The sequence below is a fragment of the Notothenia rossii genome (assembly GCF_949606895.1).
Source record: "Notothenia rossii genome assembly, chromosome: 2".
NCBI lineage: Eukaryota > Metazoa > Chordata > Actinopteri > Perciformes > Nototheniidae > Notothenia > Notothenia rossii.
The window spans coordinates 36889453-36907558 of NC_136904.1; the positions used below are offsets into that span (position 1 = coordinate 36889453).

The 18106-nt window shown below is 41.0% G+C and overlaps 1 protein-coding gene across 4 annotated transcripts in view; it reads left to right on the top strand.

The window, feature by feature from the left end:
- Window positions 1-18106, top strand: part of adamts18 (ADAM metallopeptidase with thrombospondin type 1 motif, 18) — a 170365-nt gene that overhangs the window by 64609 nt on the left and 87650 nt on the right. For 3 of the 4 annotated variants that reach the window (XM_079664757.1, XM_079664760.1, XM_079664759.1), the window contains exons 2-3: window positions 3601-3682; window positions 4731-5044. In XM_079664757.1, the coding sequence (XP_079520883.1) occupies window positions 3601-3682; window positions 4731-5044 (396 nt within the window). Of the gene's footprint in view, window positions 1-2940; window positions 3348-3600; window positions 3683-4730; window positions 5045-18106 lie in introns of those variants that run through there. The other variant, XM_079664758.1, reaches the window with a different exon arrangement.

An 18106-nucleotide genomic window follows, 5' to 3' on the forward strand; every position in this document is an offset into this window, starting at 1 on the left:
AAGATCAAAGTTTGGATCAAATGGAACTGTTGTTTCAGGTAGGTATGTTAGATCATTCAACTATGTTACAAAAGCTAACTTGTGAATCTAACCATTTAAGCATACGGACGCCAAATAGTGCCTGCTGTGTTGATATGTGACCAAGAAGGGTGTGAAAAATATGACTTGGTAGGTTTGTTAGCCGGTATAGGTCTGAAATTGTAGCATTTAGATTTTGCCGGTTGCTGGATTGAGATTCTAAAGTCTGGCATCCCAATGAGGCATATGTTGGGTTCTCAACTCTGTTTAATTAAGCATGCAATGGGGATACAAATCCTTCCAGGTTTAACCCTGCACTACCATGGAATTTAGCAAAGTACGAAATAATTGTCACTACCTGTTCTAATTGAAGTTCTAATATCAATATGATGTCAAAAGGCCATGTAGTATGATTTCGAAAGTATACTCTGAACACATGTTTGAGGAGCTCAGACATGCATGACTCCCATGAGTATATTACTTGTTATAAAACGTGATGTTTTAATCGGGTAGCGCTCAGTACCCTGTCAGAAAAGAGCTTTGAGAAGCCTTATTTTGCTAATGAAAATAAAAAAATGTAATATACTCGGTGGAGTGTGAATATCGGCAAAGTGAGCTGGCTTGTACTCTTCAGCTGTGTGTCTGTCGGTGCATTCCTTCCATCTGTCAAGTTGTTAGCCGGCCACCGGAATGGAAAAGGTTTCTCAAGGACCACCTTTTCACAACTATAAGATAACACACCTGTTTAACAATACGAGCCATTTAAGTGTGTGAAACCTATAACTTCAACATGACATTTTTCAACAAACACCTAACCAGTGTGCCTCCACTTGGATGTACAATTGACAAGTTGTTAATAGTGACACAGGTGGTAAGAACCACAACGCTACCTTCGAATGCTGTCAGAAAAAATAGATTTTGAGGTAATAAGGTCACACATACAGAAAACATGTCAGAATTTATTTTTGGCACTGTAGAAAACTATTTTATGTGTAGTCAATTTTAACATTTAGAACAACTTTAGTCGACTACATTTTCAACAAGCCCCAAATAAAATGTCTTTCCTTTTTTAAATTAAATCAAGGTCTGTATTTGTTTATATCCTGCACATTTGTTCAAGTTTTGGCAGATCATAGTGTTTTGGTGAATTGATACAATGGGATGAAAACACAATGGTATTTGTCACCATAAATAACAAATGTTGCTGACAGTTCCACATTTGCAGATGAAACGTCATCTAATGTGGGCTGACATCCTTCATCCTGCAAATGATCATGCTATGATAAAACAATATTGAGCCTCAAGCAGCATTTCAAAAATCTGCATCCTTTGTTGTTTGTGCATCTGAGCTGAAAGTTGTTTGTGTGCAGCCTAACCACAACAAGAAAGTCTCTGCAATACAAAGAAAAAGTAAAAGTAAAATTGTGTGGAGACCATAAAAAAGAAAGTTGCACATAGACTGAGAAATAATGTGTAGATGTGACATGCCCTGATGAAGATTTGTCTTGGAAGTGGAAATATGTTGGTATCCATCCAGGATTCAGTAAAGGCATTGATATTTTTTTGAGCCTTTGAAGTTCGTCAGACTCTTTTTTCTTTCCTTCTGTTTAGTTCTGATCAGTGATTAATCTGAAGAGCACCTCAACTTGCTTCCTGTTTTTTACACTTCTGGACTTTCGTGACCAGGTGCTAAATCTCCATGTTTGATGATAGTGATGCAATTAGTTTTTAGAGACTGATAAGTCTGATGGTGAGAGCAATTTGCATACGTATAATCTTTCTTTTGATCAGTCTGTATTTGCTCTAAGTAGCAAGAAAATAGCTCTAATATGTTTTTTTTTTAAATTCCATAAAAAGTGTCCTTTTACACCAACATCTGCATTTCACATTACACATATCAATATAATGTGTAAACTGGGTAGCTAGGTGCCAGGTAGCTACTGTTGCACCAACCTTGCCATCTCTTATACCAGTATTAAATCTTGTTTTAAAGTGCTGTTTTATTTTTCTACAAAGTTCAAAATCAAATAAACTTTGCATGTGAGAAAGGTCCCTGCTGACAACAATGTGTCTATTGTATTTGTGTTGAGCTAATGAATGTGAACTTCATAAGTTAAGATCGAAGAGGTTGTGCTGCTAAACCTCTTGGCAACAAATATTGCCTTGTTATAGCACCACCATCTGGGGAATCTGTATGTTTTTTGTGAGCCAAACATATTTGTCTAATATCAAACTTAAAGTATTTGTGGAGGAACTTAATGAACTTAAGTAAAACTACTCAAAACAACAATGAACAAATGTGGCCTTGGTGGTCCCCACTGATTTAATGTGTTGCTTATTTATTTGAAATAGGTTACAAGACAAAACACAGGAAACTCTTCCATTTAAAACGTGTTTCTTAAGCTGACATATGCTTATTTTTGTGTAAAATGCTGAAACCACAATAACATTTGTCAGATAACTGTAGTGTAGTAGGCCTATACAATTTTCCCTTTGAAATGTAGTGAAAAGTAGAAGTATCATGTAGCCTAACATAACATTTCAATATTCAAGTAAAGAGAAAGTACCGGAGACATGTCCAAAGGTTCTATTACTGCACGTTTTCACCATAAATCAAATGCAATTAAAACTAATAAAGTCTTTGATGTTTCATTATTGTTTGGATCAGGTGTAATACCGTTTTATATTTTACTGAGGTAGTCACATGCCAAATGTAAATAAAGCATCATAAAACCACAAGGAAGTTACATGTCAGCTCACAAAGTTGTCAGATAAACGAGCGGCATGTGAAGGCATCACCAGTCGTTCCGCTGCCAAGAGGAGAATCTCTTTTCTTCTTCTCTTTTATCTACGCGTGGTAAATGATGCTACGCGCTGATTGGCTGCTGGCCGCTGACTTGTGGTCCATCCTGCCGGCTGCCTCTCAGACAGAGTCGGGGCTGACTGACTACTCAGTCAGCGGCTCACTCCTCCCGGTGTTCCCCGGCCGACAACGCTGCTCCTCACACATACACACATTTGCAAACACACACGCACATACACTCATGAGTGCGCCTTGCTTCAGTGCGCACCCCCGGCTGCTGCATCCTGCCGACTTCACCTGAACGAGCAAAGAAAAACCTCTAAAACAATGCGTGCTTATTGCATTATGCGACACCGCAGGTTATTACAACTTTTGGGCTCTTTTAGGAGGTAACGGGGGAGGTGTAAGCGTGCATGTCATCACCATGGATTGCCTTTTTCTTCTGATATGGACTTTACCCATCCCGCTGGTCGGCTGCACCCCAGTCAAGCTCCTGTCCACCCTCTTGTCCTGGAATATTATCAAGGCATGTGGCATTTCAGTCAACACGAATTCACTCTTAAATAAATCAATCTAGTTTTGTAGCCAAACAAACACACATTTGTCTCTTTCAGCATGATTTATGTCTGTACAATTGATTGTGGTGAAAAGTAAGACAAGTGATTGTCATCCCAAAGAGTGCAACTCATGTTTCAACATCGTTTGGCTTTCTTTTTTTCTTCTCCCAGATCTTGCAACCTGTTGCTACCTGCTCCTTTATGATTATAATTTGTTTGCAGACGCTGCACATTTACTGCTCCCACACCTCCCATACCGTTACGGCCAGCTATTCTTCCAGCGACAACCACGGATTAAATCACGGTGAGTGTTTTTTCTTCTGACATCTCTGGATGTTTCTTCCATAAATAATCCGCATGAAGTGAAATATAAAGCAGTGACAGGCTTAGTTATTGGGCCAGTAACATATCTTTGGATTAACCTGTTAGGAATATCAATTTTTCCTTGTTACATTTGGGGCTTATTTGGTTATAAGTTTTTTGGGAACCCCTCTTAAGTCTGAAGAATGTGCTGACACTGCTGCAATAGCTGGAGTGCAGGGATTCCCCCATTGGCTGCTTTGACCCATATGATCTAAGGAAGCAAGTTGACATGACTTACTTTTTTTACTTTGATTTATCGGCAAAATAAGTAAGTTATTTCTTTGGTTGTAAATAAAGCATCCGTTTACTCTGAGCAGTACACTAGTGAAGGTTTCAGATGAAGAAAAATGCAGAAAGTCCAACCTTTTGTCAAAATTACAACAATGAAAGGACAGTGAAAAAGCCTAAGCCTTTAAAATGACTGGCACCCCATGACATCAGAAAATTACAAATTCATAACCCCTGGTTCTGAACTGTTGACCTATATGCGACATGCATGGAAGTATGATGTTGTTGGAGTTATAGCTTCTGTCAAAAGCCATCTGTGATCCATAAGTGCTCTGAGCAACAGCTGAGCGTTGAACCCTTTCACTCCACACAAGCGCTGTAATTTCAACGCCTGGCTTTGATTTCTATATTGACAGTTCTGTATAGATGTTGGTCATGCTGTCATGTTTCTGCATTTCTTGATAAAAGTGACTAAATGTGACCCCATGTGTTTAGATCGCATATTTGATGTGCTTTAAAACCACATTTATCAACTGTCAAAAGTAATTGGAAGCAACTTTCACTTTTTCCCCTGACACGTATAAGCATGCATGGCTTAATGCAAATGGTCTCTTGGCCTAATATATTCTAGGCAGAAGATTTATAAGGAGATGAATCAGGATATATGCCATTAAACACAAATGACTCCCAATTGAACCCCTGGAGCAGAATCTTATTTTACTGCTATCATGTGACTTCCTCTCCATCCCTCTTTTCCTCAGACTACGTGTTTGTAACCCCCGTTGAGGTGGACTCTGATGGAGGATACCTGACCCACGATCTGACCAGGCGAAGCCATCGCAGCAAGCGGTCCCTCTCTTCTTCTCTGCACTATCGGCTCTCAGCCTTTGGGCAGGACATGTACCTGGACCTGCAACCTTCTACTGTTGTCGGCCCGGGGTTCACAGTGCAGACCCTGGGCTCGAACGGCATTGCCACGGTGATGGATGATGTAGGGTTTCACAACTGCTTCTATCAGGGATTCATCCGTAACCTGTCGGCCTCCTCGGCAGCCATATCTACGTGCTCTGGACTGGTAAGTGACACACTATACTGATCACATTGAAACACTATCTGTCTCAAATGGGGTATGCTGAAGTTGTGGTTTTCACATAACTTGAGAGATCAGTAGCAGAATCCCAAACATTATTATCCCCAAGAGAAATTGCACTCAAGTTGTCTGCTCACCAAACTATGTTAAGTCAACCAACAAAGGAATTTACAACTTCCGTGTCCGCCACTTCATGCCATTGGGCCCAAAAAAACATTTTCCTATTGACATACTTTGGGAATGAAAAGCCAGTAAATCAGTGTTTGATTTGTTTTTTTATGTTAAAAACCTGAAAAGCCTTCTTTTGCGTCAATAGTTCCCAACAATTTATATTTTTCACATTTTTCAACATCGGCATATAGGGTATCTGTGCTGCATTCCGGTGGTATTGGAATCTTCATAAATTCATGTGAAAAACCTTTCAAGTTGGAAAAACTATATATATATAACAAATTCCCAGCTCGGGAAACAGGACCATGCAAGGAGCATGCAAATGTATTATTAGCTGTGGCGGAGGTCTGTTGCCTCTGAATGTCATTCTTTTTTTTCCTGATATTTTGAGCTCGTATTGGCTTTGTGTCATTGTTTTATCATAGCCAGTCAAACCTTTTTTTCACCCAACAGAAAGTGTCTCCTGTTCCAGATATTTAATTGACCACATATCCCTTGGGCATTTGTGAGGCAGGGGCACATCTCTCATAACAAGTCTTTTAAATTCAGACATTGCTATCAGTCAGGGATCAAATTGTGTAGTGTGAACCTGACATAACTACTTTGTCCTTGAAGCATTGTAATCATTTGTTTGGAATTGATGATATGGTTATATTCTTAACCGGATTTCATGGTTTCTACGTGGTCTGAGAAACATTTCCAAACCAGTATTTCAAACATGCATAGAGGAATGTTTTTCATTTTCTGATAGTTAAGAGAACATTTGAAAAAAATGATTTTGTGCTGCACTCCTACCTCAAGCTTCATGACTGCCATACAATACTTCTGTCCTTCAATGACCTGACTGTTTTGACATGTCAGTGTCTGCACAATGCAGACCTTGGCAATATGGATGAACTGTAACATGAAATCATTACCCATGAGTTTAAGCATCAGTTTCTTCTTGTGCTATGTGAACCACTTCTCTGAATGTTGGGAGGAGTGGAATAAAGAGAATGGAAGCATGAAGGGATGAGAGCTGGCAAGGAGAAAAATCATACACGACAGCCCAGCACATAAAAAAGGGCCATTATTCAGTTGCAGGGTTTTTTGCAGTGCCAGCACGCAATATAAATAAACCCGTAGATCACTGAGGGCAGTCTTAGGCAGACAAGAACAACTGATTCTCTCACCATATGTAATTCCTGCGGGAGCTCACTTGTCACCATGCGTTTATTGGAGGTGACAGGACAAGTGTCTTCATCCCATTTTCCATGTCAGAGCTTTTGTTTATGTATCTATACTAAGTTTTGGTCACTACTATTTCCAGTTTTCTTACTCATACATAGTGGACCAGTGGGTTTGGTGACTATTGGAAAAATAACTCAACATTTACTACAACAAAAGACCAAGCGGCAACCTGTGTGTCTGAAAGGTGAAGCCAATGTGGAATTGCCTTAAGCCTGAATTATTTCTAATAGCCAACAGGGTGTGACTAGTGGTTGCAAAGTAAGTCGAATTGTATAGAAGTCTATGAGAAAAGGATTCTACTTCTTACTTGATTATCTCACCAGACATTTTCCTAATGAGTTGATGATCACAAATGCTCGTTTAATCTCTTCTTCAATATAGTATGGTGTTCATTTAGTAAATTATGTCCCCATTCATGTGAACATCGATGGTAAACCAAGGTATGCAGTAGGGCGTGGCTACCGTATGGTTTATTGGTCACAACCACATGATGTTGTCCAGTCTGGACATATTTTTATCTTAAAACTTGCACCTAATGTTGTAGTTCGGGAAAGTTGAATGTAAAATTTGGTCGCCAAAAAAATGACTTTGTCTTCGTTTGGTTCTCTTTTGCTTCACTGTTTTGTGTCACTTCTGGTTCCTAAAAATCAGGCCGAACTCGAAACTTGAAAACAGTAGTCATTTAACCAATGGGTGAAGACATGGTGACTACTTCCACTCCTTATAGTCTATGGCACAAACACAAGATTGATGTTAGGGCTCTTTTTCTTGGACTTGAATTAATTAAAATATCCCAAAAAGTTTTACGAAGTTGACTTAAATACTCCATGTCGGCTCTATCATCATCCGACATGGAGTATCGTTCCATTGTTACGCTGATGACACCCAACTGTACCCCAGGATCAACCCTACCTCCGTTGCAGCCCTGCCTTCACCCACACTCACTGCCTGCCTGAAGGAGATACAGGAGTGGATGAAGCAAAACTTCCTGAAACTCAACAGCTCCAAGACCGAAGCCATTCTAGTCAGCACCCCACACCAGGTTCGGTCATCCACCATCACCACCATCACCTTCTCCGGCCAGGACATTACCCTCTCCTCAACAGTCACCAACCTGGGTGTGATGATGGACGCCTATCTGACCTTTGAGGCTCACATTAAACAGCTGTGCAAGAACTCCTTTTATCACCTCAGGAACATCGCCAAACTCCGCCCCACACTCACTCTGTCCAACGCCGAAAAGCTAGTACACGCCTTTGTCTCCTCCAGGCTGGACTACTGCAATGCACTCCTCATCGGGATCCCTAACAAAAGCATCCAGAGGCTCCAATACATTCAGAACAGCGCTGCTAGGATCCTGATGAAGGTGCGCAAATACGATCACATCACCCCCATCCTTAAAGCACTACACTGGCTCCCCGTGGAACTGAGGATGGAATTCGAAGTGTGTCCATGGAACTGCCCTTCCCTACCTCAAGGAACTCCTCACCCCGCATACCTCCTTGCGGACCACCCGCTCCAGCAGCTCCAACCTCCTCAAACCCCCCAGGACTAAGCTCCGTACTATGGGAGACCGGGCCTTCTGCTCGGCTGCCCCCAGTCTGTGGAACGCTCTCCCCGAGCACATGAGAGCACCATAGACAGTGGAGGCTTTTAAAAAAGGCCTCAAAACTCATCTGTTCAATAGAGCCTTTCCCTAGACCTCTTATTTATTTACTACCCCCCTTTTATTTTTATTTTATTTGTATTGTTTGTTTTTATGGCTTTTTATTAATTTTACCGTGTTGTGTAATGTTGTTATACTGTTCATGCTCACTGCTTGTAGAACTTCGGGATTTGAAGTCAAATATGAAGTGCTTTATAAATTAAAACCATTATTATTATTATTATTATTATTATTATTATTATTATTAAATTCTGAACAAATCCAAAACAGAGAATTAATGATATCACTGATGCTGCTACTGTTATGAACTTTGGTTGATTTGTGTCTTTCCACCATAAGGACTTAGTAATTACAGGATCTTCTTCTTTCATTTGTGGTTTATGAGGTGCCCGGCCCACCAGCACACATGCATTCCTTGACACATCCACCAGCCTGGACCAGATGGACACACTACGGCTCCATAAAAGCCATACCTCCATTCATCATCCAGCCTTCATCGCTCCTCTTGCCTCCTTCTGCGCTTGCCCTGCCCATTTGTCCCCTGTTTGCCCTGCCTCAACATCTCCTCTTGTTTGCAGCAATTAAAGCCAGGGTGAAGTTTGAGCCGCCTGCCTGGCACTGCTAATCTTCACATTGTCCCTTTCATTATGCTAGCTCCCATTCACAATAAAACACCATTGACCCATCCTCTTAAAAGCTCTGCAAGAACACAATGATTGGGTCGTGATTGCATTTGAATGGGCTGCAACACACACTTTGATCTGATTTTCACTCCTCGCAAGCCTTTGACTACTTTTTTTTCCTTCTCTTCCCAAGTGCAACTTTGGGGCCATCGTTGTTAGGATGTCCGCTCGGCCCGTTGTTGGGATGTCCTCTCAGCCTGTTGAATAGACTCATGCTGTTATATCTCTCTCTAGGGAACACTGTTAGAAAAATAAAACGCTTAAAGTGAGCCAACATGACAAGTGCATCGAAAGGGAACTCTAGGCCTTTCTCGCTTCTCTCTTTTGGGCATCACTGTGTCCGTTTGTTCGACTGGTGTAAGGCTTAGAACATTGAAAGCAGTTGACCCTTGCTTTTCATCTAGGCCTTCACCAAGAATATTTGGATTAAGTACACATGGCCTTCCCGATGCAACGACAGGCTCAAGAAAAAGATTAAGGTGGGATTAAAAGCAATGGTAAAGAAGAAGACGTCAGAAGAAAAAAAGGAAGATGACGGGGAAATCCAGGGAAACAAGAGAAAGACAGTGTTGTGGAAGAATAATGTGAATTCATTGTCTGGGGTTAAAGCTCCCAGGGAGGATGGATGGTCTCTTTATAGAGAGTTGGAAAGATGGACTGTTTTTATATCAAAGGGATTTGGAGGGGAAACGAAGTCCTCGTACTTCATGTCATTGTCTCCTTTCAACAGAGGAAAGAGGAGAAAGGGGAAAAGAAAGTTTTTGGAATACGATTTTTGGACTTGACCCTGCTTAATAATACCAGCAGAGGTGTCAGCACCAGCTTCACAACTTAATTTAAAATGCACCCTGGCCCAGGCCAAGCAGATGGAAGCCGGATTCATCTGTTTATATGAAGACCAGGGCGAGATGGTATTAAGAGCAGGGTCGAATGGATCACTGGTCAAAGACGGATTTATACTGTAAATCCCCATTAATTAAACGTGGTGTTATTTGTTGCTTTTTAATTACTCTCTCTGTGTCCTTATCGAGCATCACGCTCCAGTGAAATGAAGTTGTCCGACTCTTTTGCACGAGAGATGAAAGGATGTTGTTCAGATGTAATGCTCTCTGATTTGAAAGGGAAGTGGAGAGGGGGGAGGCTCCTCTCTCTTTCTTCTTTCAAGGGTTTCTCATCTGACGTCGCTTTTCTGGTTGACCCCAATCCTCTCTGCTCGTGTATATGTGGGTGGTTAAGGTGGGGGTGTCAGCCTGGACTCTAACAGGTTCTTAGTATGTAGTGAAGGCTCACCACTCGTGTGAATTCAGAGAAGAGAAGTGATTTACTGCTCCCCTCTGTCCTTCCGACCCCTTCCCAGCATAGGTTTCTTCTCTCTGGGGTGACCTGGGCATGTCCGGGTCTGGGCTGGTGCCCGTGAGAAAAAAGTCACACCATATAGCCTCAGAATAATCAGAACTTTGACACTTGTTTGTAGCTTGTGAATTAATGACTGAAAAATAAATGAAAATAAACCTTAGGATTTGCACAACTCTGAGAAATTAGTTTTTTGAATATGTCAATTATTTTTGATGAATTATATTATGATTGGGCCGCACAATATCAGCAACTAGGGACAATATTCCCATCACAAATGATTGAAATTGGATTTTTGGTATGCCCTATAGTTTTAATCGCAGATATGTTCAATTGTTAATCATTACAGCCCTGGATATACTATTGTAGGATATATTGCATGCAACATATTGAGGGAATATTGAAACCTTTGCACTTTAAACATAATCATAAATACCATAGTATTGTCTGCATTCGAATGTGTCCTTTTTATTGTGTTACAGGTTAGCTATGATGCTACTTCTAAGACTAATGGTTTATGTTAGGGTCTGTGCACTGCAGTCAAAACTGTATGCAAACTCTAAGAAATAGACTTGCTGCAGCATTTTTGAACTTGCCCTGTCTGACTCCTTTAAAAGACATCCTGACATGCCTTCATTACTGAAACATTTGAGCGTTGGATACACCCTACACCAGGGTGGATTTTCACATTGTGGCCTAGCCGACCATCACCTTCACTGTGACCTTTCCCAAGCCCCTGCAGGCCAGGTCAGATCCAGGTTAGACTTTTAGAAAACTGAGCTCCTAGTTCAAGAGTGACCATTAGCTGCAATTAAAGGGATCCCTTTTCCTCTTCCTATAGAACTTCATAAGTCCTAAGTTTGGTGCACCCTCCACGCTGTCTTTTAATTTCTTTTAAGAGTTTTCAGTGTGCTTTATCCAGTTGTGAGAAGATTAAGTAATTATTTCACTTTTAATAAACCTTATAGGCCTAGGTTACATTGATGTAACTCATAAATAAGGCTCTTATTAAAACACAATCATTCGTAAAGTACCAAAACTAATACAATAGGGTATTTAATGTTTTAACAGCAGTGTATTGCAAAAGCTTTCTTGAAGCTGTATACCGTGCAGTTTAGATTTTGTCTCTAAAGTTCTAATGCTACTGTTCATTTCCCTCTATTAACATTTCAATTGAATCCTATATTTACATTATTAGGAGCTCAGATAATTATTTTATACTCTTCGTAAATGTTGTGAAGTCATAACACTTGGTGGTGAGGATTCCTACAATGGTATGTTTTCGGATGGGCTCGGGAGACTCATAGGTTGTCGGTTTTGAGTTGGCCTAATGACCCAGCAACCCCCAGGTATTACAGTTTACAGCTTAAATGTGTGTTTGCACACCCATGTGTGAAAGAAAAAAACCCGGAGAAAGTGTCAATATACTCCTCCTCCTCCTCCTCCCCCTCCTCCTCCCCTTCCTCCTCCTCCTCCTCCTCCTCCTCCTCCTCCTCCTCCTCCTCCTCCTCCTCCTCCTCCTCCTCCTCCCCTTCATCTTTTCAGGCCGCTCAGATCAAACCTGTCTGATGGCCGTCGTTGACACGGTGCCGCATGTTGTGGCAACCACAAATTAATATTGTGAGAGTGGAGCTCAACCTACGACCTACGACTGTCTGTCTGTACCAGCCATTGGGCTCCCCGGAGTGTGAAGAATGTTGTTGCTCTTTTCCCGGGCCTTGTTATTGATGCTGCATGTACTGTAGAAGGCTTTTGGTCGTAGAACACATCACCCTGTGAATATATGAGAGGTCGAGCTCCATTACTTGTTGGGAAAATGTGACATCCAAAGCCTTCAAAGCCACAAAGTTATTTGTAACATTGAATATGTAGATTTGTCAGTAACACTCCAAAACTACAGCATGGGATTTTGAAATTTCATTCTGACAAAGTGTCGGTGCACTACATCTGGAAAATAAAACAAGTTGGCCAAAAAGGCGTATATTTATACACACACTGGTTCTGTTTGAATATTTAACATGTGTAGATGTTGTAATCCCATTAGACTCCTTGTGGAACCGAGACAATATATGATTACTCAACCTCAGGGCTGGGAACATGGACATCATATGATGTGTGTGCATTTGTCAGTGTACTCCAAATCCCTTAGGCTTTTGCAGGGTTAAAATGACACTTGAATGACCGATTTCCAGCCAGCACTTGGGCCATTTGTACCTGTCTGTTTTCTGTAAAGGCAAACAAATTGGAACGTCTCCCTGCTACAATATGCCTCTATGACTTGGCCATAACTCAGCCACTGGGCTGTTCCACGGAGGAGCTCAGAGCTTGGCGCTACAAGAGGAGAGTGGCCCGGAGCTGTTCCCTGGTGGTTTGGATGCTGACAGTGATGTAGTGCCCACTGTTAGATGCCAGCAGGAGAGATGGGGGGGGGGGGGGGGGGGGGGTCAGACTCAGCATGGGTGTGGGATATTGTGTGTGTGTGAAAGGGAGAGAAAAAACAGAAAGTCTTGGTGTATGTGTGGGTGCTTGTACGTCCTTTCTAGTCTGTGCAAGGTCTTTCTCACACAAGACTAATGGCTGGTGTTGAAGTCCTCAAGTGGATGCTGCAAGTTCAACAAACAGAGCCCATACATCAAATCTGGCCCACTATTGTCATCACTATATTACATTCGCTGGTGCTGTGGTAAACAGTCCAGACTTGCAGTAAAGCGCTGCCAGGTTGATAAGGAGTATCATATATGTTACTTGGCTTATTTTTAGTCTGTGTTGCCTTGGATGAAACATCAGCTCAGTAGGTGTTTTAAATCAAATGCAGAGCAGTTGATAGTGAAATACCAAGTCCTCAGCTGGCGTTTCACAGCCTTTAATACTGAATCACATTATAGTGAAATCCCTGTTGTCTTTATCTCAGTTTCTGGTATAGCATAAACTGGAAAATACGGAGAGGTGTTAACATGTGTCTTCTTTTTAGAAAGAGTGAAAGTATCCTCAGCCAGTTGTATAGCTAGAGGGGCAGTTGCCGTTGTCACTGGTGGTGTTGGTGTCTCAAGTCAATAATGAGTTGTTAACGTGGATGTGTCGAAAGGAGGTTGTCATTACAATTGTCTACATGGGCTACATTGTCTTTCAGAATCCCCTAACTGTTAGTGTTGCGTATATGACAAGTTAGTAAAGATAGCAGGACCTTGGGTAAATTAACACAACCGTAGTGGCTTCTGTGTGGCAGAGGGTAAACAAATGGTTGCTGTAGAAAGATGGATGTCTAGTCTTCACGAAATAGTGTTATAATGTGTCCAAAAAAGTAGTGACTAACTGTGAAGGTTCAATTTGATTTCAATCGTCCTAAACATTAGAAGTCATTGGTACACAAGGCCAATAAGCAGTAAATGTTTAATTGTGTGCAGTTCATTTCATTAAGTTGTGAGAATTTTATTTGGAAACATGGGATGGATGTGGAGGAAGAGATCGTCTATCAGCATGTTGCAACCACTGTCGAGCAATTGATCCAGATTTTTTAAATAACCTCAATCAGTGCAGACACTAAGGTAATGGGTGCGGTGAGGAAAATAACAATTAATTTGGAAAAAACTGTTTACAGAGAATGTCGGGCCTTTTATGAGATGCCTATTTTACCCAGCAGCTTAATGGGTTTTCAATCTGGGTCTGATACTCATAATTGGCTATTCTGAAAATGGGCGATGCTAATTTGGAAATTGCCACCTCTGTTGTCAAGAGTTTGTCATGTTTGAAAACAAGCAATATGGGGGCAAGCTGAACTTTTCTAACTTAACTTTTTTCAAAATGTACATTGCAAATATTTGTTCTACTGAAACACATAAATAAGCCCTCCGAAATTAAACCAAGGGTGAAGTAAAACTATGTTTCTCGTGAACCTTCGGCTGCCTTCCTGTCTTGAAGCTGCTGTATTGTGTTGGAGGCTGACTAGAAGCCCATTAACAGAATGTTCAGCCTTATAGTTGTTCTTTGTAATGGACGTTTGTAGTTAACACCTTTTTATAGAAAAGACGATCAATATCAGACCTTTGTTTTACCGAGAACCTTTTCAACTTTCAGTGCATTCTGCTCATCTGGGTATTTAGGTGTGATTCAAACAAATGACAGCCTTACTCTAAGTTCATTTAAATTACATCATTTGCATCAACAGCAGCGATGTATTTCCAATTCAATAAATGTGTTAGGGCTGCACTCTTACGTAGTTAAAGAGCAATTAAGAGCACTTTAAATGAGGACATTTCCATTTTTATGGGCTGGTGTGGGAGTAGTCCTCCAGTTCCCTGTGGTGTCTACACGGGATAGCAAGTGGGGCCGTGCCCAATGGTTCCAAATGACAAAAGACTCACGCAACACCATCAATTTCTCTCTTTGTGTGTGCCCACCTTCGCTCTGTTCCCTAGACATGCTTAGAGGGTGTCAGTAGGTTGTTCAAAGACAATTAGTGAGCCTAAACAGGGACTGCAATACTCCGGGCTATTGACACATTGTGAGACTAATCAGTCGTACAGGACGAGGGTTATCTAGACATAATACCACTAATGGGGTGGTTGTAAACGGCCTAGCTGCAGTTCACGAATCCTGATTGGCTTTCCCAGTTGCCCTTTCAGACATGAAGCAGAAAAAAAAGAATGACAGTAAAGGACGCGTTCTGAGTTTATGGTAGAACTCACAGAAGGCAGGACATAACACGAAAAACACTGCGGTCATGTTTGCGCTTTGTGAAATGGTCATGAAAACCCAATCTCCAGCTATTCCTTACATTTGACTGGCGGTTGGCACCATTAAACGACAAGTCCCCAAATCTTGTCCCCTCGCCAGATATTTTGTTTCTTTCTTCGTGTAAATGACCCTTCTTCTTCAATCTTGAATGTTGTTTTCTTTCAGTTATACAAGTAAACATCATGAACATGCTCACTCACTCACTGTGCATTCTACAGTTTAGACAATAGGGAGCTGTATTTACATATGGGTTCAATTGAATATTATACACACTTAAGTTCTAAGGCCGATGGCAGGGTAAAGTCTGTTTAATACCCGCTTCGAATCATTTGCACATTTGCTGTCTCACCTACAGCTCCTTCTGGTAATGTCAAGATACAATTCAGGGATATAGTGCATTTGTGAAAAAGGCTGTGTTGTTTTTCAATCCCAGCATGTCTGAGCTGTGAAAGGCAATTATTTGAAGTCAAAGAAGGAAAAATTAAATGGATGCAAGGAGAGGGCATTACCCTGTCATTGCTGCTTGGCGCTTCTCTACTGTACCATCTTCCTCTGATCCAAGATCCAAAATTACCATTTCTCCTCTACCCAGTCCTTAGCCCTTTTTAAAGACACATCATTCACTCAAGCAAACTGTAATTACTCAGATTGTGATTCTATTGAATAAGTTTGATGCCTGAGGGGCCTCTCTGTGTGGTGAGGGGGAAAAAAATCATACAGGAGCACCGTTCACGTGATTTTCCGCTGAACTGGAGTGCAGATGTGCTTTAGAGCTCGGTAATCACCAGCTTGGGGCTTCTCGCGGCTCAGCACTAGTCTTTAACAGCATGTAAGCACTTACTCATTTGCCTTATAATATCACGGTAAGAAACCTTAAAAGAGACTAGAGTTTATAAAGAGAGAAGCTAAAGACTCTCTTCCATGACACAAACCATTATGTTGCCAAAGAGAGAAAGCTGTTTGTTGGAGTGGCTTGGATTGACTTTTAGACGAGGAAAGAGAAACGTTCTGAAGGCGTTTTTCGCATGTATAAAAAAGTACTATTGCTGATTGAAAGTGGCCTGGTTTAACATGTAATCTGACCGTATTAATCTGTGTGTGAGAGTCAGAGAAACGAGTGAGTCTGCAAGTAAACGTGAGAGCAAAGTAAAGTGGTGTTTAGCAGAGAGCGTGCATCCCTTTAATCTAGCCAAGTCTTACAAGTGTTAATGTGGGGAGATAACTAGAGGTATCAGCGCTACAGCTGGCCTTTCTCTGGTGTCTGCGGAGGGACGCCTGTGAAACTTTATACGACTCATCATCTATCTATTTCATCTCACGTCATTACATTTATAGGCCAAAGGCACCAATTGACAGATGGAAAAATGTTGTATATGCATTATCTGCATGGAGCTTAATAGTCATAGAAGCATTGAAGCTCCATCTCAGGTAAACATATAATTGTCTAGTTGTATGTTTTTTTTTGTCTTCTGGGTTCACTAAAACGTGAAGTACACAACGCAGATGGAATACATTTTCATCAATATCGTCACAGAACTGCGAACTGCTACAAAAGAAAGGGACAATCTGGCAGATATGGTGAAGAAGCAAAATAGATAAATGAAGAGAGGTGGGGAGAGATTATGGATGTAAGCTTAAAGTTAATGAAGTAGCTTCAGACGTTTGGAGCTTTCCAAGTGTAATTGATGGAATGCAGCGGTGGATAGGCAGGTTGCCACTAATTACACCATCTTAGTATGATATATGCTGCGCACAGTCAGTAAAATGTAATATATTGAATTGGCCTCATCATGAAATACTCACTTTGTCAGCTTGTGAACATAAATGTGTCTGAATTAGCACTAAGCGAAAGAGTGCTAATGCACTTAGCAGATAACTCACGGTAGCAATCTTTTATACTTCATCAGATCTGCACAAACTAGATATCATATGAAAGCTGATATTACACAGATGCCAATGGTATACGTATCATCACTGTGTGACCAAAACTCACGGCAGGAAAGGCAAGCAAAGACAACACACAACTTTACTTCACTGGCCCAAAACGGCAAATACGTCTTATCTTTGCTGTTTTCTGATCAAAAGTTGTGTTCAAAGGCATTAAAACGCATATAAACGCTGCTGAAGGTTAATCCAATGTCTCTGTGTCACTTTGAAATGATTACTGACAATCCATCATAGCATTTATGGCATTAAACAGAGTTTTCATATAGAGTGTATGAGAGCTTCCGGTTTTGGGCATGCTGGCTGCGTATCACTCTCAATCCTCAATGGCAATGTTTAGGTGGAGTTAGGAATGCCCTCTCGATTCTATTTCGCTCTAACGGTTCAAAAGTGGTGTCAATCATCAACATCGACCGATGGGTTCCAGACATATGGCAAATACACCCAAATGACCCCAGAGGTGTTTTTGTTCTTCTAAACCTCTCTAAAAAGGTCAAATTGCACTTGTTTTGCATCAATCTTGATACAGGGTGCTTATTATATGTTATGTTTTGGATTCCTAAAGCTTTTAGTCTACTATCCCATCATTCAAGGGTGGTTTTCACTATAATTAAGGGGGTTTTTCTGGACGGAAACTATAATTTAAATTGTTTTACTATGTTCAATCTGAATTTACTTTAATATATATATATTGATTCTGACTGTTCTACATCCAACTCACAGATGTATCATGGCTTTGAGAAAAAATATTATTAATTTACCCCTTTTAGAAGTGAAGATGTCATTTTCGAGCCTGAGACCTGGAAAACAGGCTTGGGGCTTAACTGGTTAATACGCTGAGTGTATTCTTCTAAAATACGTTGTTGCCTGAATATCACACTGATATTGTTTAACAGAAGAAGCTGTTGAAAAAAAAAATGTAACTCGTGACATCCTCAAAAGAAGAATATGTGATGATGAGGTGTATGTTTTTACAGGTCAGGTCTGATGCAAAGGCCAGACAGAACGACAGATGAAAAGATGGGCAAATAAGAGGCGACAGCAGTGTGTGCTGATGGGAGACACCTCCTTTGACCTCCTTAAGCTCTGTTTTGAATTCCGATGTATTTTGGGAATCTGCAGTCACTTTTGCCAAGGACCTTTTCTTTCTTAAAATTGAGTCTTTGATTTGATATGTTTTATTCATGGCCCACAGGGACGTTTTCTTTCCAATACTTGCAGGTTGAGACTTTCAGTGGGAGCAGGTAGCTGTGAAGTATCTAGCTC